This window comes from Rhizophagus irregularis, chromosome 19, assembly GCF_026210795.1.
Source record: "Rhizophagus irregularis chromosome 19, complete sequence".
Classification (NCBI taxonomy): domain Eukaryota; kingdom Fungi; phylum Glomeromycota; class Glomeromycetes; order Glomerales; family Glomeraceae; genus Rhizophagus; species Rhizophagus irregularis.
The window spans coordinates 1,643,512-1,670,035 of NC_089447.1; the positions used below are offsets into that span (position 1 = coordinate 1,643,512).

At 25.9% G+C, this 26,524-nt stretch overlaps 6 protein-coding genes across 6 annotated transcripts; 4 read left to right on the forward strand and 2 right to left on the reverse strand.

Moving 5' to 3' along the window:
- Positions 1–5,074: 5,074 nt before the first annotated feature.
- On the forward strand, positions 5,075–5,380 carry OCT59_010906 (uncharacterized protein; the record flags this gene model as incomplete). The annotated part of the gene is made up of 2 exons (XM_066136170.1): positions 5,075–5,300; positions 5,364–5,380. 2 exons carry the CDS (start codon positions 5,075–5,077, stop codon positions 5,378–5,380), a joined length of 243 nt encoding a protein of 80 aa, XP_066000824.1.
- Positions 5,381–9,486: 4,106 nt separating this feature from the next.
- Positions 9,487–10,873, forward strand: OCT59_010907 (uncharacterized protein; the record flags this gene model as incomplete). The annotated part of the gene is made up of 2 exons (XM_066136171.1): positions 9,487–9,830; positions 9,913–10,873. 2 exons carry the CDS (start codon positions 9,487–9,489, stop codon positions 10,871–10,873), a joined length of 1,305 nt encoding a protein of 434 aa, XP_066000825.1.
- A 2,297-nt stretch (positions 10,874–13,170) lies between these two features.
- OCT59_010908 (uncharacterized protein) lies at positions 13,171–15,165 on the reverse strand (the record flags this gene model as incomplete). The annotated part of the gene is made up of 1 exon (XM_025321419.2): positions 13,171–15,165. One exon carries the CDS (start codon positions 15,163–15,165, stop codon positions 13,486–13,488), a length of 1,680 nt encoding a protein of 559 aa, XP_025168923.1. The 3' UTR covers positions 13,171–13,485.
- A 252-nt stretch (positions 15,166–15,417) lies between these two features.
- OCT59_010909 (uncharacterized protein) lies at positions 15,418–19,172 on the reverse strand. Its single transcript, XM_025321418.2, has 8 exons — positions 19,111–19,172; positions 18,968–19,022; positions 18,206–18,839; positions 17,962–18,105; positions 16,769–17,881; positions 16,536–16,680; positions 16,142–16,455; positions 15,418–16,062 (listed from the first exon to the last, which is right to left on the reverse strand). Exons 1-8 carry the CDS (start codon positions 19,124–19,126, stop codon positions 15,814–15,816), a joined length of 2,670 nt encoding a protein of 889 aa, XP_025168922.1. The 5' UTR covers positions 19,127–19,172; the 3' UTR covers positions 15,418–15,813.
- A 1,343-nt stretch (positions 19,173–20,515) lies between these two features.
- On the forward strand, positions 20,516–22,029 carry OCT59_010910 (uncharacterized protein; the record flags this gene model as incomplete). The annotated part of the gene is made up of 7 exons (XM_066136173.1): positions 20,516–20,600; positions 20,665–20,760; positions 20,837–20,934; positions 21,011–21,077; positions 21,152–21,408; positions 21,501–21,885; positions 21,974–22,029. 7 exons carry the CDS (start codon positions 20,516–20,518, stop codon positions 22,027–22,029), a joined length of 1,044 nt encoding a protein of 347 aa, XP_066000826.1.
- A 2,188-nt stretch (positions 22,030–24,217) lies between these two features.
- On the forward strand, positions 24,218–25,884 carry OCT59_010911 (uncharacterized protein; the record flags this gene model as incomplete). The annotated part of the gene is made up of 3 exons (XM_066136174.1): positions 24,218–24,293; positions 24,453–24,597; positions 24,690–25,884. 3 exons carry the CDS (start codon positions 24,218–24,220, stop codon positions 25,882–25,884), a joined length of 1,416 nt encoding a protein of 471 aa, XP_066000827.1.
- Between the last annotated feature and the right edge of the window lie 640 nt (positions 25,885–26,524).

Genomic DNA, 26,524 nt, shown 5'->3' on the forward strand with positions numbered 1-26,524 from the left:
AATAAAGCCCGGTTTCCAATATTATCAAAGTTAGCAAGAAAGTACTTGGCGATTCCTGCCACTTCTACTCCAAGTGAGAGACTTTTTAGCGAAGCTGGTAATGTTGTGACCATAAAAAGAACACAATTATTGCCAAATACATTGGAAAATTTGGTTTTTTGTAAAAAAAATTGCAAACTTAGTTGGGGGAGTTTTTCCATTAAGTAATACTTCAGAATAGTTAATAAATAATAATTAATATGTAATTAAAGTATAATATACAAAGCTATAAATAAATAAAGTGACATTAAAGAAATTTAAAGCAAGTAAATAAGATTTTTATTAAATTTGTTTGAAAAATTTTTTTTATTTATATTATCCGTTATCTGTTACAGATTTATCCAGATTTGTTCAATTTTTCACGGATAGTCATCCGTATCCGTAACATGACTCACGGATTAACTGTTTACGGATAAACAGATATCCGGATCAGACCACTACTACAAAGTATACCACTTGGGGTAAACAACTGTACTATCAGTTATACGCTAGGTATTCAGGCTGTAAGTGGCTTTGAATGAGACCTTGTACCTAAAATGGTGGTATGGAAGGGTACTAGATGGTTGATGTTACCTGTCGAAAGTCCTCTATGAAAGTAAGTACTCTCTAAAGGTCGTAAAATAAATTGAGTACCAGTATCATGCAATGGATTAAGGATGAGTAGGCGGCGTGTACCTAGCTTCAGATCAGCCTATAAAGGCCCGATGGGGGATGTCTTCTATAGTGGTGCTGTTACCTAAGGAATTAAGTACTCGGTATAATGGTTGCCCATTGAAGATGATAGGACACAGACCTAAGGTTGCTTGCTGAAACCTAGGGGTTTAGGCAAGATGGCGTTTCGCCGAAAAGCGAAATTCTGCCGAAACTATATTAAAGTTATATTAAAAAACTGGCGAAACTTTGGAGAAAGGCGAAACTGCCAAAACTTATTATAAATGCCGAAACTGCTGAAACTCTGGCAAAACTATAATAAATCTATAGTAAAATTTTGACAAAACTAATCGTAGGATTTTGAAGAGGTTTAGACAAGCAACCTTACACAGACCCGAAATTAGTCTCATAAGAGGCAATGGGTGGTCTGGCCGTAAACATAGCAAAGTAAAAAAATGATTTATAGCTCGTTAGAATCGCCTCATCGAGACGAATCGAATGGTAGTATGCTTATCTCTCTGTGATCAATATTGACAGAGTTATTACTTAAAAACCATTTAATATTTTTTAATTTCGGAAATTGATCTAGTGATTGGATTTCGATGTATCTTATACCATTAGATTCGTCTCATCAAAACGAATCGAATGGTAGTAAGATCGTCTTTCTAGGATCAATATTGGCAGAGTTATTACACAAAAACCATTAATATTTTTTTAATTTCGAAAATTAATCTAGTGATTGGATTTCGACGTATTTTATACCATTAGAACCGTCTCATCAAGACGAATCGAATGGCAGTAAGATCATCTCTCTACGATTAATATTGGCGAAGTTACGATACAATAAAGTTTTAAGTATAATTCGGCTAAAATTATGTTAATTTTTGGCCAGAATTATGATATACAAATATAAGAAATTTTTTATATAGTCACATCTCTTTATAATCACCAAATATGGACTGTCCCAAATGTGTGACTATAAAGAGAGTTGACTGTATATAGGATGTCAAGAAAATTCTTTCTGTTAATATTATATTCGGTGACTTATTTAAAGTTAATAATATTAGTGTATTTGGCCAGGTGTGCCATATTTTAGGCTATAAAATAAAAAAAAAACAAAATTATTTTTCTGCTAAAAAATGGATATGTAGATCCGTCATTAAAAAGAATTACCTTTCTCTGAGATTAAAATATTAAAATAATATTAAAGTTAATTATATTATAATAATAAAATAATAATAAAAACATTAAAAATTATTGTGATATTATTTTGAGTTATTTTTATAGATTTAAATACAATATAATTACAAAATAATAACAAAAATATAATAAAAATATTTTGATGTATTAAATGTATTTTTGTAGTATTTTAAAATTATTACAAAATAATTTCAAAAAATTGGCCATTTTTAGTAAAGTATTAGAATTAAATAAAAAAAATAATCTTTAAAGCTAATTACATTTTACAGTTACAAAAAGCTGGCCATTATAAACAAATCATTTAAAAAAATAAATTCTCAAAATAAATTAGCAGTAAAATGCTAAAACTTGTTATTTTTATTGTTAAATATATTAATATAAAAAAAAAAGAAAAAAAATTAAAAATTTATAGTACATATAATAAATTTATTTATCTTTCTAGTATTTTTTATGTTACTTTTTAATAATATAAAATAAACTTATAATAGGTAAAAGTCCTTATTTCAGACCTAAAAACTCAGTCTTAAGCATCGCTTGTTAATTCCTTAAATGAATCCCAGCCAATAAAAAGAATTTTACAATATATTACATGATAATAATGATGGTTATTTTAATTTTTATTGTATAAACTTATAATAAGTTTAGATAATGTGTTCGATTTTATTGATTTGGAAAGTGATAATATTTTGGATAATATATTATATACTTTATAAGGAAGTTCTTGAAAAATTTTGAATTATGTAAATTGCAAAAATCCAGCTTATTCAAAAGTACCTATATGCAAAAGGTGTAATTACATATTTTCTATTAAATCATGTAATATTATTATAGAATAGTATCTTTTAAATAAGCACAACATAATAATCCCAAAGGTCAAAAAGTAAACAACATTAAATGTCAAATATACAGATCCTTGGCTTGCAAAAGAAAATTGAAGCGAGACAAAGTAATTGTTATTTGGATTATTAATAACTAACAACTTTTTAGTGTTATGAAAAATGAAAAATTTATTGAAATGATGCATATTTTCGATTTTTATTATAAAATTCCTGATTGATATCAAATAAAAAAAATAATTATTGATGAATTAATTATTCAACATTATTCTAATATTGGCTATAATTTACAGCAAAGTTTTTTTTACTGCCAATATGTAGATATTAACTATAAGTAGTGAAATATACTTTAGCCTAACAATTCACTATATTAACCAAAATTGAGTTCTTCAGCATTTTTTACTTGATATTATTCCTTTTAAAGTTCATTATTCAGGAATCAATATAGTAGTAATAATCACTAATGTTCTTAATGAATTTAAGTTAGCAGATAAAGCATTAGTACTTACTACAGATAATGAATCTGCAATGTTAGTATATGAACATAAATTATTAGAAGAGTTTGAAAAAGAATTAAATAATCTTACCTTCAGCCATTATCATTGTTCAGTATATATACTTAGCCTTGCAGTTAAGTAAGGAATGGAAATAGTTGATCAAGAAATAGTAAAAGTGCAATAATTAATATCAAAAACTAAAAATTTGGTCTTATTATGTAATGAATTATATGATTTATATGTTATAAGAAACTTGAGTATCTTCAACTAGAAATAAATATAAAAATAAGGTGAAACTTCACCTAATATATGCTTTGTAAGTTATAGCGAATGAAAACAACATTAATAGTTAAATATGATAGTATACATAAATTAATGCCAGATGCTGAAGCATGGATGAAAATAAAGTAAAAGTAAAATAATATTTTTTTTTTTAATAAATAGTTTCTGTTTTTTGTTATTATTACTTACAAAATTAAATCCTTTTAATTATTAATCAAAGGAATCAGTGATCATTTTAGAACCTTTTGAAAGAGCAACAAAAACCTCTCAAGATCATTATACTCAATTATTGCTGATGTTCGATTTTACTTTAATGAAATTTGTAATTATCTAAAGTATTGTGTGGAAAGGAAGAATGAATTTGAACAATATATATATTAACTGCTTCAATAAATAAAAAACTTAAAGAATACTGGTTAATTATTAATAATACTATTACCATTTCATCAATATTATTAGACTTTCAAAATAAAATTTCTTTTTTTAAACTAGGTAAAATAACTGCTATTGTTACCTTACATAAACAATTTTTTTTCTATTTTTCTCAAAAGCTACAATCACAAGCTTTCCTTTCTTGTACATCATCATGAGAATATTTTTGTTAACTAAAAAAATATCATATAGGAATAACTGCTGAAACAATATTACCACCATCACTTAACTCTGATTTTGCTAAAATAGAAAGATATTTAGTTTTACCATGCCTTATGAAGATTATTGTATTTGTTCTTGATGAGCTGTATACAACAGGCAATAAAATTAATAACCAAACAGATAGTAATTTATATACTATTGCTTCATGTAAAAACTTTATTATATGTTATATTAAATTTATTAAGATGTATATTACGTCACGAAAAAAGAAATTTAATGAAGATGATTTAAAAATCTTTGAAGTATAATTATTTCTTTACATAATAATAGTATAATATTACATATAATTTTTTTACTAATTTGCTTTTATATAGCGTGAAATAATAGATTAGTCTAATGATTTTATAAATATATTTTGCGCAATTCTCTCCTAGTGAACTTCAGTTACCAAAGCTTCATATGTGAAGATATCATATCGGCTGATTGGAAAAATCAAGCCAATTAATATTTAAGCTCAGTTGATGGGTTCATTATATAACTGATGGGTTACTTATTGTCATTTAGCATATAAAATTATGGGAGGCTTTTCTGATCAGCCGATATGTTATACTATTCATACCATTCGGCAATATGGTGCATTAAATGGGCTGACAACTGAGACGTATGAAACGCTTCACAAAATTGGGTTAAAAATCCATATAGAATGTCTAATAAAAAAAATACACATAATCAAATGTTAAAGACAGTATGTTATAATGCAATTTTCAGCCAAATAAATGTAAAAGATTTTTTTAACAATTTAAATATATTATTAGATTTGACGACAAATAATTACAAATACCATTACGAAAAAAACTATAAGTTTAAAACTAAATTCTATGAAATCACTTCTTTGGGAATTGCCAATAAGTGAAATATATCTTTCTTCGAAAAGTTAAGCATAAAGAAAATATAAATGAATTGTGTATTGAAGGAATGGAACATTTAATTGCTTGTTTAGATATATACTTAAATGATATATCTAATGCATCGGCAAATGAAGAAATTTATTTAAAGATTTATGCTAACGAAACACTGTCAAATAGAGAAATCGTATATGCAACAAGTAAATTTCATGGTTATGCAAGATTTAGTGATATTGCAATTGCAATGGGTGATACAAATTATTTAACTGACGGTAGATTATGTTATGGCAAGGCAAGTATTTATATAATTTATTTTAATTAAAACTAAACACTATTTAATATTTTTATTTATTTTACAGGTATTAATGTTAATTGAAGTTTCGTTCCTTCCTAATCATTCTTATTTATCTCTTGTTTTAGTATATTGGTATGATTACTATTCTAAATGATATTCCATAATGTATAAATGTTCTCATATGAAATTTGTAAATCATTATAATTTAATATCATTTGAATCCATTGCAGGTTTAGTGCATATGGTAAAACGGTTTGATTTTAATAATGAATTTTTTGTAAATAAGTTTATTTTTTGAAAATATAATAGTAAATAGTAATATCCAATATAATATATAACATTTAATAATAAAGTAATCATAATATTAATGATATTAACAATAATATTCATATTAAATTAATTGAAAAAGTTTTTAAAAAAATCCTTAGAGTTTTTTATTTAAGGATTTTTAAAGAATCTGACAATTAATAGATTCCTAAAAGATCCTTAAAAATTAGCAAAGAATTTTTAGAATTCCATGAATTTGTGAATCTTTAGGGATTCTATAGAAAATTATGGAATCCTTGTGGATCCTATTCTGAAAAATATTACTGATGTGTGATGAAAATGTGAAAGTGCTTTTTTGGTAACAAGCCCATTCTACTGAATTTCTGGTACTCTTACTAATAGCAAAAAAAAATTATTTAGCAATACAATCCACAAATATAGCCTGTGAATAAGTATTTTCTATTGCAGGCAATATAATTACTAAAGTTTAAAATCATTTATATTCAGAGACTGCAAGAGCATCGTTATATATAAAAAGTTGGATTGAGAATAGTATTGGTGAACAAATTCAGTTAAAGTAATTTAAATATGTTTTATTTATTAAATACAGTATTTGTATAACATATTATTACCATTTTCAAAATTACTGACAAATTCTGATTTGTGAAGTTTGATATATGATTTTTCATATAATAAGAGTGAATCACATTTTTACGTGAATTTTTAATATTTTCATGTCAAATTTTTTTTGTGAATTATCAAATTCAAGATAAAATGTGTATCAACAGGACCCCGCTTACTTATAAGATAGGTCACCCCCAGGCCTAAGGTAAAAATCATATAAATTCTTTGCAGATCCTACTATAAAAGGAAATTTTATGTTACATTGTTATGATTTTTTTCTTTTTTAGCTAATTAACCAATAGAATTTAAAAAAAAAGTAAGGTAAAAACTATTAGTAAAGGGCCAATTTTTTACAGTGACCTTTATTATAAGTAAGCGGAATCCTGTATCAACACAAAATTTCAGCATATATTTAATATAAAAATTTTGGACTTTTACTATACAGATATTATTTATTATAGTTATTTATATATAAAAATATAGTGAATCACATTTCTGCATGAATTTTTAATATTTTTGTGTCAAATTTTTTTTGTGAATTATCAAATTCAAGTCAAAATGTGTATCAACGCAAAATTTCAGTATATATTTCTTATAAAAATTTTGGACTTTTATTATGCAGATATCATTTATTATAGTTAGTTTTATATAAAAATAAAGTGAATCACATTTCTGCATGAATTTTTAATATTTTTGTATCAAATTTTTTTTGTGAATCATCAAATTCAAGTCAAAATGTGTATCAACGCAAAATTTCAGTATATATTTCTTATAAAATTTTGGACTTTTATTATGCAGATATCATTTATTACAGTTATTTATATATAAAAATAAAGTGAATCACATTTCTACATCAATTTTTATATTAAAATTTTTTTGTGAATCACCAAATTCAAGATATTATATATATCAAGGCAAAATTTCAATATATATTTCATTTAAAATTTGGACTTTTTTATGTCACTATTTTTATATGTAAATAATTGCAAGAAATAATATTAATATAGTAAAAGTCCAAAATTTTTATATGAAATATATGCTGAAATTTTGCACTACTGATACTCATTTTGTTTCGAATTTAATGATTTACAAAAAAAATTTGACATGAAAATATTAAAAATTTATGTAGAAATATGATTCACTTTATTTTTATATATAAATGATTATAATAAATGATATCTGCATAATAAAAGTCCAAAATTTTTATAAGAAATATATACTAAAATTTTGCGTTGATACACATTTTGACTTGAATTTGATAATTCACAAAAAAAATTTGACACAAAAATATTAAAAATTCATGCAGAAATGTGATTCACTTTATTTTTAAATATAAATGATTATAATAAATGATATCTGCATAGTAAAAGTCCAAAATTTTTATATTAAATATATGCTGAAATTTTGCATTAATACATATTTTATCTTGAATTTGATAATTCACAAAAAAAAATTTGACATAAAAATATTAAAAATTCGTGTAAAAATGTGATTTACTTTTGTTATACGAAAAATCATATATTAAATCTTGCAAATCGGAATTTGTCAGTAATTTTGAAAATGGCAATAACATATGATTATCATTTATACAATAAACATTTAATATATTTTTTTGAAGTTTTTTTTTTATTTTTATGATAAGTTTTTATATTAATTTTAAAGAAAAAAATAAAAAAAAATAAATTTTGTTATTTTTTATTATAAAATTTGATAAATAATATACATTAAACTGGTTTAGGACTGAATCTTAGGATCAAGTCCAAAACTGGACTTGATCAGACACAAGTTCTGGATATATATGGACTTAGTTTGTAGGTTCATCAGATAGGATTTGCAAGTCTTAGGACTAAAACTAAACTAGAACTGATTTTACCAACTCTACTGGCATTTATATTATAATTTTAAACCTAAAAAAATACATAGAACTAATAGTAATTTTTTTTTAGTTACACCTTACCTCTATATATATAATTTGAAGTTCTACTTTTAGTATATCATAATAAAAAATATATTCAATTTTCTAATTCTTTAAATTTTATATATTTGGATATTATTCAGGTACTTTTACTTTTCAAGCATTAATCATTTTTTCTACAAATAATACTTAATAAATAACATTAAGTAATATAAAAAATACTTTTAATACTTTTAAAATATTGCTTCAAACCTTAACTTTAAAATAAATATAAATTTATTACACTAGAACTTGTAATTTATACTATAAATTTAATTTAAAGTTGGTACTTTCTTTTTGTAATTCACTGTATGTAAAATAATAGTAATAGAAATTGGATATATTTATTATATTAATTTTTGATTAATAAAATGTTTTTCTAATAAAATAATAATGTTATTATGTTTATAGTTTATAGTAGGTTATTTTGGTTTGCTTTTAATTACTTTTATTCTTAATTCTACTAGTAGTATAATATCTAATGTTTGATCGGACTGGCCTGGTGCTGGAAGTATCATTCATAGAATATTTGTGATTATTATGTAATCCGAATATATTCTAATAAAATGGTACGTGATTAGCAATTTAAAAAAAAAAAAAAAAAAATAATAAAATAATAATGTCGTCAGTATAAACTTTATTTATTATAGTATCAGCTTCTTGTGATATCGTTTAATTATATTATTTTACTAGTAAATTAAATTTTTAATATAATATTAAAATTTTAAAGATAATATATACCTTTATTTTAAAATGTTTTTCACAATTTATTTCACAATTTCTTTTAACTTTTATTTATATTACATATTAGAAAACAGTAGTCTTCAAAATTTAAAAACTTATTTTTAAATTTTAATTGGTCTCTTAAGATTAAATTATATATATATTCTGATAGAGTTAAGTATTCTATAACTTTATCAAAAATATGCTGCTTTTATATATTAATAAGTGTTTTTTAACTTAACACTATATTATTATTCTAATAAAACAGTCATTCAACAAGTGATAGGTAATAATAAAGTTATCTGTATAATTATATTACAAATAGCTGTTCTCTAACTCATTATAACCTATTATAAAACCTCTTTTCAAAGGTATTGGAATAAAAATATATTAAAGAGCCACCTGTATCACCTGTATTCAGTAACCTTCCCACAGCTAAGCTTCTGTTGTTATCTAATTACTAAATATGGTCCGGTGTGAAAAGATTTGTACCTCACCAAAAAAGGGATGGATTTACGCCAATAAAAATATCATACGACTTAAATAAGGTGGGCTGATATTCAAGAATTTGTTAGAACATATCCAAACACACATTCTCTCAAAAAATTTTTTCCATACCATGTATTCTCATTTCCTGAAACGAAATGGTGCACCATTAACAGATAACGAAAAATCAATGATAATTAACATTCACAACTATCTTTTGGGGGATAGCTCTACAAGTAATGATCATCATAAGCTAACATTACGCAAGCATATTGCTGAGATATTGGGTGTAGCTGAGGGTACAGTTGGAAGTGTGGTGTCGGACTGGTACAACCGCAGTGATGATACTTTTACACCACATAAAGTTCCTCTAAGACCTAAATTTCAACCCGATGAAAATGTTTCAGAACTTTTGCATACAAAAATTTTGGATGCCAACAAAAAGGCTGAGCAACTTTCCACAGTTATCCTACGACAGTATTTTCTAGAACAAGGATATAATTTTTCTAAATGGAAGCTTCTTCGAGTATTACATCGCTTGGGTTATTATTTTGGCCAGGGGAGAACGTAGAAACATTCTCCATGAGTCACCAAATAATGTTGCATACCGTTGCCGTTATCTTCGATTTCGTTTTGCTAATTTAAAAGGAAAAAATGATGTTCCACGTCGTCCAGAAGTCTTTCTTGATGAGTCTTACTGTCATTTACATCATACTTCACGCAATACATGGGTTCCCCATCAAGGTGTTGTTTTAGCACCTGGACATGGTCCATTAGTAGTAATTTTTGGAGCAATTATTGTATTCCGAAATGGATCTTCCAACAAACTACATGGCGAACTTGTTCCCAACTCTGTTCACATTTGGGACCCAACAATTAAACCTCCTGGAAACCGGGGACGAAAAAGAAATAATGCTGATGAATGGGATAACATTCCCGATGTTGTCAAAGATGCAAATATTATGCCAAATCAAGTAGATTATCATGGAAATTTTAATGCAGAAATTTTTGAAGACCTTTTTTCAACTCTTTGTAAAGCACTTTATGAAAAATATGGACCTGTAAATATTCATATGGATGGAGCAAGTTATCGTAAACGGCGGGTTGAAAATATTCCAACTTCAAATACAAAAAAGCAGGAAATAATTGATTGGCTAAATGCTCACAATATTGTTTTTTCTGATGAATTAAGAAGACCAGAACTTTTGGAGCTGGTTCAAATGAACAAAGAAAAGGTGACATTTGCTTGTGTTAAAATTGCAAAACAGTATGAACATGAAGTTTCATTTACCCCTCCATATCATTGTGAACTTCAGCCAATTGAAGGTATTTGGTCAGTTGTGAAGGGTGAAGTTGCACATTCAGGCCCACATCCAAACCTTTTATCTGTTCAAAATACACTTTTAAATGCTTTTAAAAAAAAAATTACATCACAGGTAATCATTGGGTTCTGGAGAAGAGCACTTAAAAATGCTAAGGAATACTTAGAATTTGATGATAACGCACGAATTAATGGATGAAGATTTTGACGAATATGATAATTCTGATGAAGATTGCGTTATTTAATCTAATATTCATATTTTGATTTTCCCAACATGTTATTGATATAATTAAATAAATAAAAAAAATTTACATAATAAAAAATTTTTTTTTCAGTCCTCTGTTTGAGGTACAAATCTTTTTGCACCGGACCATAACTGAAAATAACTGAAAATAACTGAAAATAACTTTATGTAACATAGCTAAAATAAATAGATAAAAATAAATAAAAAAATAAAAAATATAGTAAAAAAATATCCCTATATTACCATAAATTATCCTGTTACAATGCAACAGGTTACAGCAGCTAGTTAATTAATAATATTTTATTTTAGTTATTACTCAGAATATTTTTTTTTATTATTAGCTATTGATGTTTAATGAGCCAAATTTAAAGTTCAATGAAAGGGTGGAAATAAAAATTCAATTTTGATGATAAAGTCTTAAGTTCAAAACTTATTATAAAAACTCAGTTTCCGAATTCTACCTATTGGAACTTCACTGTAAAAAATCTGATCTGTGTTTTATCTTTCCATATTTTTTCTGTGAATGTATCATTTTAATGGAATTTATAGCCTTAAATCATAGAAATTTTCATCTTGTTAATACGAAAGATCGTTAGAAAGAGTTTTGTTATTTATTTTATGCAATTTATAATAACATTTGTAAATTTTATTAATTTAATATACAGTATAACCTGAGTTTAAAAAAACAAACCAGTTCCTTACTATATTTAGTTAACCATTTTTTTTTTAATTTTACTTAATTATTTTAATCTTACCTATTGTAAGAATTTAAATAAAAACCCTTAACGTTCCAGTTAACTTCGTTAAAATAAATAAATTTTTTAAAACTATTTTTTTCTTAAATAAAAGTATAAACAAATGTTGTTTTTTATTTATAATGAGTAAATTAAGTATAGAGAAATAACAGATTTTGGTTTATTATAAGTTAAAATAGTGATATATACACAATTGTATGAAAATAGTTCTTATTAAATTTTTAAACCAATTAAATTAACTAATATAAGTCCTATAAATTTTCTTTTTTTTTACATTTTTTTTTTGTTTACTTATTTTGTATCTAATTACAACTATTTTAATTTGCAGAAAAAGTATGGTAAGTTTGTTATTTTAAATTTTATAGCAAATATATTTTAACTATTATATAATTATATAAGATTCAATGCATAACAATCTATTTTATGATCTAAGATCAGTTAAATTTTTCAGAAATATAACTTTCAAATATTTCAAAAATACAGATAATTTGTCAGTTTATTTTGTGAACAGTAATCTTAATGTTAAAGATTATTGTGTGAATATTATAATTTTTTTATTTCTTATATTAACAATAAAATAATAGCATTTTATATATAAGAATTATCAAAATTATACACTCTATTTGGATGATATATTTAATAAAGATCTATTCAAACCAATTTATTTTGAAAATTCTGATATTTTTATTGTCAGTTTTGTCTATTTTACTTTACTCACAAGATTTCTGAAAACTGAAATGGAAGATATTAAAGTTGGAACAGATAATGTAGATAATATTATTTGTTTATCATTTTACAGTGTCAGCAATAGAATTGCAAAAGAATTATCATTAAAAGAGAAGGCAAATCATGAGAAAAAATTGAAAGAAAAGCTTTTTGATTGGTATAAATTAATTATTCATGAATATAATATGTAAATTTGTATTAAATTTACAGTATATTTTATTTTTCTAGCATTTTAATATCAGTTGGTATATTACTTGCTGATTACTAATTAAATAATTTTGTGTTCTATAATTAGATATTTCGCTTTATCTGTTATAACTAAAAAAAAATTTCTAAGAAATTTAATAAACTATCTATTATATAGACTATCATATACTTAATTAATTTTAAGCAATAATTTTTCTTAAATAATTATTTGCTTCAAAAATAAGTTTTTTTTAGATTTTTTTGAGGTAGGAATAAATAAATATATTATTTTAAGAGTTAAAATATATCAGATATGTAATTTCATGTGAAAAAAAAGCTGAAAATTAGTTATTTAGATAGTTTTTGTATAAAATACAAAAAATTGATTTTATATGAAAAAATAAAATTTATATTTCTAGCTGCAGATCATCTTTAATTTTTTTTATGATTATAGGACCTGTAAAATTAAATAGTTAACTGAACAATACATATATATATTAGTTGATTTTGACATGTAATTTATATTATTGCAAAAGAAAAAAAAAATAAAATTTCTTTATGTAATTTTATGTTAATTTAATGTATATAGTATAAAAAATATTTTTATTTGATAAAAAAGATAATTCGATAAAACAATAAATTTATAAAATATATAAAATATAAATAAAACTATAAATAATATAATGTTAAGTAATAAATAACAAAGTTATGTTTCTGACATGCAACATAAAATAAAATAATAGATATATATAAAAGCAACACCTTATATAAAGTCAAAATAAAAATATCTCAAAAATCTACTAAGAACATACGCAAATTTTCTATTTCACATAAATATATGTAAAATAGAAAAAAATTGTATATTTTTGGTATATTTTTGGGAGATTTTCTATTTTAACTTTATACAAGGTGAGTAGCAAATTTTGGTGAATTGCTTGCTTCATTTTTTTCACGTTTTTCTGATTCAGTTATATTACTTAAATCAGATTCTTCCAACTCTAAGGATGAGGAAATTGCTTCGGAATTAAAATTTTGTGCTGTTTGTTCTGTACTCATAAATTCTGATACCAATTTTTTAAATACAAGAAACGGAGTTGAGTTTAATATTGCGGAAGATAAAGAATCTTGCTGTTCCATATTCATTGCTAATTTTGATAATGATTCTTCGATTTCAGAAGTTGAAGAAGTTGTAAGTAAAGATGCTACGGAAGATGGAGAAAACTCTTCTTTATTTGTTGCATTTTTCATTATTTTAAGTGATAATTCTAATAATTCTTCATATTCAAAAGGTAAAGGAGTTATAGGTGAGGACATTTCAAAAGTTGGGTCTGTATTCATTGTTATTTCTTGTAATTTTTCTTCAAACTCGGAGGTTGCAGGTAAAAATGTTGGAGTTAGGAGAAACTGATCTGCGCTCGTTAAATCTGGTAATAATTCTTCAGATAACGAAGAAGATATTTCAAGAGTTGGAAAAAAGTTTTGCTCTGCATTTATTAACAATTCCGATAATCGCTCAAATTCTAAAGGTGAGGGAGTTGTAGGTGAAAATGCAGTAGGAGTTAGAAGAAGTTGTTCTGTATCAATTTTATCAATTTCCAACTCTGGGGATGATTGTTCGAATTCCAAAGATGAAGGAGTTGAAGGTAAAGTCTGATCTGCACTCATTGCCAAATCCGGAATTAATTCTTCGGATAAAGGAGAAGGTATTGCAAGAGTTGGAAAAAAGTGTTGCTCAGCATTAATTATTAATTCCGGTAATTGCTCAAATTCCGAAAATGAGGAGGGAGTTGCGGGTACAAAAGTTGCAGGCGAAGGAGTTGCAGGCGAAGATGCTGCGGGAGTTGGAGGGAGTTGTCCTGCATTAATTTCCAATTTTAGTTCAAATTCCATATTCGTAGGAGTTGTAGGTGAGGATGTTAAAGGAGTTGGAGGAAACCGGTCTTCAATTATTGTAAATTCAGATAATGATTCTTTATTCTGATGATTTCTTGCTCGTTCTTCCATAATTTTTTCTTTTTCATTCTTTCTTTGTGAGGATTTTACTTTCTTATTTTTGTACTTCATTTGCATATTTTTGATTCTTTCTTCCTTTCTTTGTATATTTATTGATGATTTCTTTAAAATTCTTGGTTTATATTTATAATTTTCACCATATTTTTTCTTATGTATCTCAGCAGCCTTTCTTGATAAAGCTTCAAATAATTCTATTGTTTCTTTTTCTTCTTTATTCCACATTTTTGAAATTTCTTTTGAAATTAATGCGGATTTCAATCCAACAAATTCCGAGTTCAAACTTTTATCTCTACGATAAAGAATCCACGCATTTTGACGACGTGGAATTTTTTTCATGCCATTTTTTTGATTTTTTTTTGCAAGTCGTGTGCTATTCGAATTATTTATAAGAATTTCAATACTCTGATTAAATTTATATTTTGAACCGTAAATAATATCATCATCGGTCTTGAAGTTTTCATCAAAACATATAGGTCTATTAGGGTCTGGTTCTAAGATGACACTGTTATTAGTAGAATTATAATTATAATTATTGGAATTATGTAAATCAAAAACGTGTATATACATCGAAGAAGAAAAAAAAGAGGAAAAAAAGTTTATTTTTGGAAAAGGAAGGATTTTTTTTTTTTTTCATAGAAAGTATTTTATTCCGGATGATTTTTTTTGTCTCTTATTTTGGTAATTTTTATTATGGAATGATCGACACGTGTAACGTTCACTAAAAGTACGCTTATCCTATTTAATGTTAGATAATCTTTTTCGAACTAACTTATTTCATAAAGAAATGGTTACTTTATTAAAGCCATGTTTATATTTATTAAAAGCCATGTTTATTAAAAAAAGAAAAAAAAAATGATTATCTACGATATGCAATATTCAAAAAAATAAAATCTGTTTTTATGTACAAAATATCTTATGATAACATACTGTATATGTGTGTATATATAGAGAGAGAAAAGTTATATATATGTAGAGTGAATAATGTATATATATATATATATATATAAGGAATTATCGTGAATATTTGACGTCTAAAATAAGTTCTAATGTTAACATTTACTCATAAATCAAAAGCAAATTAAAAAAAAAAAATTGTATAAATGTTTTATAATCTTTTGTATCCGTTATAATAAACTTGCAAGAAAAAATTACACGTGTAACAAAAATAAACATTATAATGAGCAAATGTTTTTAAGTTGATCCTTATATTGTTTTTTAATCCTCTCTCAACCAAGGATGATTCAAAACATCGTCTATGGTCGGACGTTTTTCTACATCACGATCAAGCATACGCTTAACTAGGTCAATCGATCCTTCTGATAATATATATGGGATTCTCAAATCTCTTGCAATTATCTCATCGATATTGTAGAAAGGATTTTCTTTGTAAATAAGGGTGTATAATAAAATTCCTAATGCCCAAATATCTTGAGGTGGACCTTCATACTTTTTACCCGTTAAGACCTAATAAATATTAATTAATTAATAAATAATAATATAATATTTCTTCGGAAATTATATTTCTACTATTATTATTACTAACCTCAGGTGCAGCGTAGTCTATAGTCCCACAGAAAGTATCAAATTTTCTATTATTTTTAATATATGCGCTAGATCCAAAATCAATTAATTGAACATTTCCATCTTCATCAAGTATCACGTTTTCATCTTTAATGTCACGGTGTACAATCTTATTATGATGCAAATGCTGAATTGCTCGTGCAACTTGACGAAAAATTGACTTGATTTCTGCTTCAGGCATGGTAGTATTCAATTCAATATAATCGAAAAGATCCATACCTCCACCATGCAATCCCATTTCAATGTAATAACAATCATCATCTTCAAAGTAATCAACTATATAATAATAAGAAATTAAGTTAATAGATAATTCAAATATTATAAATATTATCGAATATATTTCTATTAATGTTTACCCATTTGAACAATATTTGGATGTGGTATACGTCTTAAAGTGTGAAGAATGTGAATTTCTAATGGGATAGTACCGAGTGTCTTATCACGAGTCCAACAATCCATTAAAATTCTTGATTTGTCAACAAACTTAATTACAACCTTTTTCTATATAAAAAAGAAGAAAAACGTTTTAAATAATGGTACTTAATTATGATAACCGTACACATACATCAATAACATATTATAAAGGTACCTTTTCAGGATCATTTTTGTTATATGCTAAATTTACTTGACCATAAGCTCCTGAACCCATATTTTCCAAAATTACAAAATCATTAATAGTCTTCGCAAAAGTTAATGCTGAATATGACGAAGGGTCGAAAGATTCAGGTACAGGTAAAATTGAAGGTGGTGATGATATTCGTCTATTATCAGGAGATGGAGGTTTTCCACCGGCTGCAATAAATTTTGATCGAGTAAACTTTTCTTCTTCTTCTTCCTCATTTTTATCTTCTTGCTTAGATTGACCAAGAATTTCTTCTTGTCTCTCATAAATTGGAGTTATACCACCATAAGTATCAAATGATTGCTCTTTTCCGAAATTTACATTACGATCATAAGTAATCCATAATGCATGTAATGGTTCATCTGGGGATTCTACAACTCTCATTTGAATATCTACATCAAATTCTGTACCATCACGATGTACGGCAATTATACCGGAGGGACCTTGCCCTGATATACTAACATTTGAAAAATCTTTACTATGACCATGAGTGTAAATGAAAAGATTTGAAATGTATGCTGTAGCTCTACGGAAAGCATTTTCACTAATTACAATTCCTTCTACAAGAGCTCTTTCTGAAGCCAAATATTCAATAAGTTTAGGAAATTGTGGTAGAAGAGATTCGATATGACGCTTTCCTATCAATTCATGAGCACCAACACCAAATAAGTATTTAACAAATTCGGTATTACAAGATTGAATAATTCCGGTCTTGAATGTAGTTATAACACCAGCAATGGTAGGAATGGATATTATTTTTAATCGGTAATAGGTCTGATCGTCACGCGAATCTTCTTGAATCGTTTGTAAGGATATTTTACCAATTATTGGAAAATTACCACCATTCTTTGATTTACTACCATAAAATTTCGTTTTATCTATCTTGTCGATATCTAATTTTGATGATGAATTTGATTCAACTCTTTTATCAATTTCCATATCATCGTTTCCGTTGTCATTGTTAGATGTAGTTATTGTCTCGAGTGATGGAATTAGTACTGTAATACACATTCCAATAAGTTCTTCAGGTGAATAACCGTACAAAGCCTTAACATCTCCCGAAGCTTTTCTTATTATACCCTAATTATATTAAATAAAATTAATTAATATAATAAAATAATTCCAATTACAAATAGTAGTTATATAGTTAAACTAATTACCTTGTTATCAATTTCTGTGGTCATCATTGTTTCAGTGATCTCTTCGAAAATCCAGATAAAAATAGTATTTCCAAATTCATCCTTTTTAACTTTTAACCATAATGAAGCAGCTGATGTTTCTTCATTTTTTCTTTTTATTGGTATCTGAATAAATAATAAGATTGAATTAAAAAAAATAAATAAATAAATAAATAAATAAAAAGCATCAATAAATGAAATAAAATAATAAATTAAAATTACATACCACTTTACCACAAGCCAACACAACTTCACAATTATCTTCATCATTTTGAGGTCTAGAGGCAAGGATTTTTTCCTGTTTTTCACGAAAAGGACTGGCGACCAAATCCAACGCTTTAATACTAAATAATTCATCTTTCGGATATCCAAAAATCAAACAAGCAATATCATTTGCACATAAAATATTACTTTGATTATCGGTCGTAATGATTGCTTTGTTTTGAGGAGTGAATCTAGTAGGAGAGTGTAAACTTGTATTGTATAATGTTGTAATGTGGTCCAATGTTCGATGTTGACCTGATTCATTATCATCAGTTAATTCGGAAGGAAGTACAATATCAGTTGATTGAGAAGGAGAAGAATCAACTAATGAAAGTACAGCAGGTATTTTCCATCCTTTTATTTTATTTTTCATGAAATCGATAGATTTTCGAAGAATATTTTGTCTATTTTCATACATTGAACCTTTATTTGTAACGAAACTAAAACTGTGTAATGAATCCGTCGAAAATCGACGAAGATTGATATGTTGAATGGTCACATTTTGATCGTTTAAATTTGATCTGTCTTCTCGAATTCTTTGTAAACCATTTGGAATAATGCTTGTATCATTTTTTATTAGGTCTTGTTTTGTATCTCTATTTTGTAAAAAATGAATATTTCTATTAGAACATATTCAATAGATATTTTATAAATTGGTTTAAAAATACTCTAATCATATAAAAAATGGAAACAATATAATAATAAATAAGTTATTATTACTCACTGAGAATCGTCCATCTCATGAAAATGAAGGCGTTTTTCTGTTTGATAAGGTAACTCTATAGAAACAAAAATTTTTTGTTTAAAAGTATGTAAGGGTGAAAAGTCAAGATGAAATCATAACTTTTGAGATGGCGAGGGAACTACCTGTGATTTGAGTCATTTTTGAATTTAATGATAGTAGTTTTTTATTTGACTGAAATTTGAATAGATATTAAATTAATTGGACTTTGAAAAAAAAAAAAATTTATATATTTATATATATATAATATTAATCAAATTATGTAGATACTCTACAATTATAAATAATTTTTTTATAAATAATATATAATATAATAGAAAAACAATTTAGATGATGATAAAAAAAATCTATTTTTTTTGTTGGAAAAAAGAATATTTATATCTTAATATTGTTTATATAGGTTTATATAATAACAACGAGTTGAAAAAAAAAAAAAAAATCTTTTTTTTTACGGGACGCGCTATTATTGCCTAATATGGTAAACTTCCTAACAGCTGACCTATATTATTAAACATAATTGGTTTTTAGAATCCGCAACAAATAAATTGAACATCATGAGACTTTTAATAGACATTATGCTGCACTATGTGGACTTATAAATGCGAGGGTCAGGTCAGCATAAAATTTTCTAATCCAATACTTTGTTTCAGAATTTAGGTAAAAAAAAGTAAAAAAAGAAACTAAGATGAAACCTTACGATAATAACATAATAACACTTAATGTGTTAATGTGTTAAATGTGTGAATGTAATGTAGTAGTCACATGAACGTTTCAAAGAATTTAAAACTTGTTAGAATAAACATAAACAGGAAAATCAAAGTATACAACATAAGTTAGTAACATACGCAATAAATATTTATTGACATGTTTGTACGGGCAGTGTCAATGTTATTTTAGTTTAGTTTGATTTTATGTTTACTATGAATCATCAGGATCATGTGTTTGTCTGTCTATCTTTCAAAGTAACTTTCGTTTTTTAAAACAATGGGATTTAATAATGTATGAATTTTATAAATTTTGTCCATTCTATCCATTCTATTCATTTCATAATTTCATTCTCAACTAAATTAGTTCTCATTGTTTAATAGTAGTATCTAGGAATAGTATCTAATATTATCTATTCGAAAGTTATCGAAATTATCGAAAGCTAAATATAATTAATTTTTTTATCCAGTATATTCCGGTATATAACTAGAAAAGATAAACAAGGATCAGGAAATCAATTCCCGATTCTTTTCTTTTTTTTTTTGTATGGTGTGTATGGTGTCATTGCCAATTTTCTATCATCCCTTTATCCCTTTCCCTTAACCATATTAATTTTTCATTTTTATTTAGCACCCAGGTTTATCAGGGTCTCATATTTTTCAGTCACGTTAAAAAAATCATAATTTTCATGTGATATATCTTACTAGAAATTCTAGAAACTTCTTTAGCTTTCTTTCAGGTTATTTTTTAAAAATTATCACGAAAAGCTGATTGTTTTTAAATCTATATTCTTGAAGAACCTTTTTTTATAAAATTGTACAGATCATGGGTGAAGGAACATATTACGAAATTTTAGGCATTGAGGCTAATGCCACAGAAGACGACATTCGTAAGGCTTATAGAAAACAAGGTACGTTTATATGATTTATTAATCATATTTTATAAATTCGTTTAATTTCTCTAATTTTAAGTAGCTTTATTATGGCACCCTGATAAGAATGTTCAGAGAAAAGAAGAAGCAGAAGCAAAATTTAAACTGATCGCTGAAGCATATGAAGTGTTGAGTGATCGTACGTATTTTATTATTTTTACTATACTTAGTTTTATTTGTATCATTTTTTTTATTAATATTTATATAATCAATAGCTGAAAAAAAACAAGTTTACGATTTATATGGTGAAGAAGGGCTTAAAAATAATGGTTCTAGTCAAGATTATGATTTCAGACCAAATTTCGGTTTTCAGGTATGCATGTATTATATATTTATAAAATTTAATCAATTGTGATATTACTTTTTTATTAATATTATTTTTTTTTTAGTTTCATGATCCTAGAGAAATATTTAATAGTTTCTTTAATGGAAGAGATCCATTTGCTGAAATGTTTGGTATGTATTAAATTTTAATTTTAATTGAAATAATTTTTCCTTTTTATTTAAATTCCTCAACTATTTAATCAAAGGAAACCAATTCTTTGGTGGTGGTGGTGGTTTTGGACGCATGCCTGGTTTCGGTACAAGATCTCCATTTGATGATGATGATGGTTTTTTTTCCAGCCCATTTGGTAATTTTGGACCGTCAGGATCATCATATTCATTCTCGTCGTCGTCATCATCATCGTCGTCTGGAGGAGGTCAAGGTGGATTCGTGAGTCGTTCAATAAGTACAAAAATTATTAATGGTGTTGCAACAACAGTCACTAAAACAGTGGATGCACAGGTAAGCAGTAGCAATAGTAGCAATAGTAGCAATTCCTAGAAATTATTAAAAGTTTATTTTTATATCTAAATTATTTTATATTATTTTTATAGGGTAATGAAACAGTTATCACGGAAACTTCTGATGGAAAACGACAAACTCTTGTGAATAATCAACCACGAGAACAACAACGAGCAATTGATGATGGTCGAAGGACTACTAATATACCTATTCAAGATGTGAATTCATATTACGCACAACGTCAACAACCTCAATTTCAACAACCTCAATTTCAACAACCTCAACAATTTCAACAATTTCAACAATTTCAACAATATCAATATCCTCAGCATCCTCAACAATCTCAACAATATCAACAATATCAACAGCAACGATCAATGAATCAGCAACAATATCGGCAATCACCATTTCAGCAACCACCATTTCAGCAACCACCATTTCAGCAACAAGAATATCAAGATTCAACTCACCCAAAGGGTAGATATAATTATATTTTATTAAAAGAAAATAAATTTTTTTTTTTCGAAATTTTTTATACTAATTTACATTCTTTTTCACCAAAAAGAGGGAGATCATCATAAAAAACACGGTTTTTTTCCCTGGCCTCATCGAAAGCATTAGTTTCCCTTAATTTCAGAATATGACAAAGTTGCTTTTATTTTATTTTATTTTATTTTTTTTGCTTTTTGCGTGAGCTTTTAATTTTCAAAAAAACTATTACAGTTCTTTGTTATACAAAATATTAGGAAAAAAATTCATTATTTTTTTTTTTCTTTGTTTTTCTGTAAATCTGTAAATTGCAATCATATAGAAGCAAGTTTAACCATATAATCTTATAGGTGCTCTTGTTAATCAAAAAAATAATTATTTAATATTTTTTTCTTTTTTTTTTTACCCGCATTAGCACATAATGCAAGCCAATTCATGTGAAATAAAAACATTAAACATATCTAATTTATGACGCAGCAAATTAGTAAATTATTGGATTAAAATTTTTTCTATTTATACGTAAAAAAAAAATAAAAATGCAATGTACAAGTTAGTTATCACACCAATTTGATAAGCGGAAAGGAAATTGGAAGACAAAAAAAGAAAAAATTCTTTGTGTCAGTCCAACCAGCCTCATTTTACTATTAAAGTAAGATTTTATGTCGGTAAAATCCATTAATATTCTCATAAACGCCACATATTAATTTAGCTAAGCTAAGAAAATTAAAAATTCAAATCCTTTTAAAAAGCCGAGAATTTTTTTCTTTTTTTATCGACGAAGTGATGTAATAAAAGAAAAAAAGAACTACGATATTAAAAAAAGGATTTGTAATCTAATTATCATCATATTTATTTTTTATTTTTTTTATTTTTTTTAAAAAAAAAAAATAATTTTCGGAAATTCATATGTAGTAATTTCGGTAAATGAAATTCCGCATGATTTGAAATAATTTATAAATGGGTGTTCTGCTTATATACAGTACTTCTAATTAATCATTGATTTGTACTAAATAAGATGACACAACATCATTAGACTTTTCTATTTATAAACAGACCGTGCACTGTGAGGTTGATAAGATATTCTAAGTTAAATCATTGGATTGATCGAAAGATCGTAGAAAAATTGAGGCAAATTTTATTGTTTAATAAATTATTATAATTATATTATTATTATTTATACTATTTATATTATTTATACTAATTTATACATTATAATTTGATTCCGCGTGCAAATTTTCATTTTAAATTGTATAAAAAAGTATTTTAAAAAAGTTTTATTTATAGATATTAAATAAAAATCACATTGTCTAGATAGAACAAATCAAATTTAAACAATTATATTTTCATAAGCAAATCTGAGATTAAACAGTTGGTTAATCTTGGGAAATTTATTATTTTTATTATCAAATATGATTAACAAAGTGTTTAAGAATGAAAAAATTATATAAATGCCAACTTCCCCAAATTTTAGCAATTTATTCTTTTCTTGTCTCGCGACTGAAAGAATTTATTTACGATATTTGTAAAATTATCCGAAACGATTTCTACTTCACTAAAAAAAACTACCAAATTTTTTAAATTACGCTAAAATATAGAAAAACTTCTCTTTTTTTATGACTAAAATATTCAATTATAAGATATTCACGCAATTTTTTAACTTTTAAAAAATCTTTAAAATATTTACAAGCCAAAAAATTATATAAATTTTAAATTAAGAAAAAAAAATCATACTAAAAAGAAAAAAAAATCAAAAAAAAAACCAAAAAATAAATCTCTTTTCTCGTATTATTTTCTTCCTGGAGCAAAGTCTTGAAATTGAAAAATTTTCTTGACTTCTCTTAAGCTATTCACAGCGCTACTCTTTCCATCTACGGCAATATCCTACTACTTTTAAGGTTCATCAAAAAGGATATTTTAACCAAATATTTAGGTGAGTTAAAATAAATAATCTTTCTATTAGTTATATCATTACGGGCGCGCGCGTGCTTGCTTCCCTGTGCTTGACCGTAATACAAAATCCTACTTCCAGAATAACAAAAAACACACCTGTTTAAAGTACTCTTAAAACCCTTAATTGTTTCATATATTACTAAATAGTAAAAATGAAAAAAAAATTGATTGCATAAGATGAAATAAAAAAAAATAGATTTATATCATACTTACTTCATCTCCTTAAATTTTTTTTTTTTCCATTTTATCCCCTTATACTTATCCCGTCCATCTATATATGAATATATAATATTCACGACTCCTACTTGCTACAAAATTTTCTTTTCACTATGCTTCAACAATAAGGCCGTTGTAATTAATAATAGTAAATATGAGTCGATCAAAAACAATATCAACTGACCATAATAACTTAGGTTTACACTCTGGCGCTGCTGCAGGCAATCTCGGTAAGTTAAATATTCTACGTAATGTGAAAAAATATTTGGAAATTGAGCGTAAATTGAGCTTCCATTTATATAGTATTTTTGGAAAACGATAGATAAAATTGATCATATTGTGAATTTATACTTATTAATTTATGATTTTCTTCTTGTCATTTAATATAGGATTAGTTAAATTTGCACTAGATCATGGTCAACCTATCGATTCCGTATTAAATGGAGTCTTGCCAATCCATGTTGCGTGCATCAATGATCATGTATCTGTTGTACAGTATCTTATTGAACGAGGCGCAGACGTTAATGCTCCAAGGTAAGATTGATATTTTCTCATCATGTAATTAATTTCTTTATGTATTAATATAATATATTTATTAATTATATTATTTCTTGTTGATTATGCAGACTTTCACACAAATATAATGGTACAGAAAAAGGTAGATCAACGGATCAAACAGTAGGAACAACTGGATCAACCGCATTGCATTTTGCTGCCGCAAATGGATGTACTCAAACAGTTGAATTATTATTGAAAAATGGTGCAATTGTGGATGTAACCGATAAATATGGTTCATCTCCATTATCGGTAGCAATGGCAAAAAATCATGCTGATGTTGTTGAATTGTTGAAAACTTTTGGTGCTATACAAGCTGCTGAAAAACAAAAATTATTACAAGATGATTCAACACTCACAAAAATAACAACAAATAATTTGAAATCTTCAAAACGACCAAAAGAAAAACCTTCGAAAATTATTAAGTCGAAGAAGAAACCTGCTCTTATAACGACAAAATTCACACCAAGGACACGTCGCCCCAGTTTACCTGTTCAATTTGAAAAAAATGAATTAAATAACAATTCTATGGAAAATGTTTTATTAAAAAGACAACCTTCAAAGTCAATGGAATTACCTTCGCATTTGAAATCAAGAGAGGAAATTTTCAAGGATGATGAATTTATTAGCGACAACAATGAAACAATGACTATTGATTCATTAGATAAACCTTCTATAGATATATCTTACCATTCAATGGATGAATCTTCGCCCGATGTTAAAAAACTTAAATCGCCAACAAAGGAACTGTTTCGTAAGAGTTTAACTCTTACAAGACAGTTAACTTCTACATCCTTAACTTCTTTAGCATCATCAAATAAAAGTCGTTCGCCTGATCGACGATTTTCATTTTCTTCTTCGCCTGTTACTCCACAATCAAATCCGTCTGCTATTTCTCTTCTAATGACACCTCCAGATATACCCGGTTCGCCCTCAACTGCTTCTACAGCACCCACGGAATATGGAGGAGATCCTGATTATATTCCATTACCTCCCGTAATTGTAGAGAAAAAGAAGAGAAGATCAACAGATCCTTTACATGAATTAAAAGCGAAAAAATGGAATAATAATGAGACAAATGATGATGGTAAAATGTCACGTTCAATGTCTGAAGGTAGTGGAGTGAACTTTTTTTTCGCTTCACCCAACAAAAAGCAACAAATTTCTTCGGAAAATTATCGACCTGTGGAAAATCGTAGAAAATCCTCCTTTTCTATGAAAGGGTTCTTTGGAAAATTAACGGACTTGATTTTGGGAAAATCTTAGTCCAATTATATTCTACATATTCTGTAGAAAATAACGAACATTTTTCTTTTTATATATATATATATATATATTTTTACATAGATTTGTTTTATCACCTTTTATTGCATTTTTTTTCTTTTTTTTTTTGTGGATTATTTTTATCATTTGGACAATTTTTTTTTTTTTTGATTTCTAAAGAAAAGTTTTGTAAAGAAATTATTTGTCATATTGTTATTGGACTTATCAACAGCAACAACATTTCATGATTTTTATCCTTTGTAAATAGCCCTTTTTTCATTTTTCTGTACCATGTTTTTTCTTTTCATATATATCATTTTTTTTTATATATATTTCTTCTTTTTTTTTACTGTGTATTATTAACATAAAATTGTTCTTTTTTTATAACCTTTTCTTTTTTTTCCTTTTTAAATAAATAAACTTGTGTTTTTCTTTTCTTTTTTTTATCATTTCCAAAATCATTTTTTCTTTTGTAAAAATTATTTTTTTTTTTGTTATGAATTCCTTCTATAGTGAACAGTTCGGAATTTTAACTTGTACAATATATATTTCTTAGCAATTTTTTTTTTTTCAATTTATTGACTTTAGCAAAGGTCTTTTGATAAGAAAAGTTATAGATATCTTGAGATACTAGACTTATTTT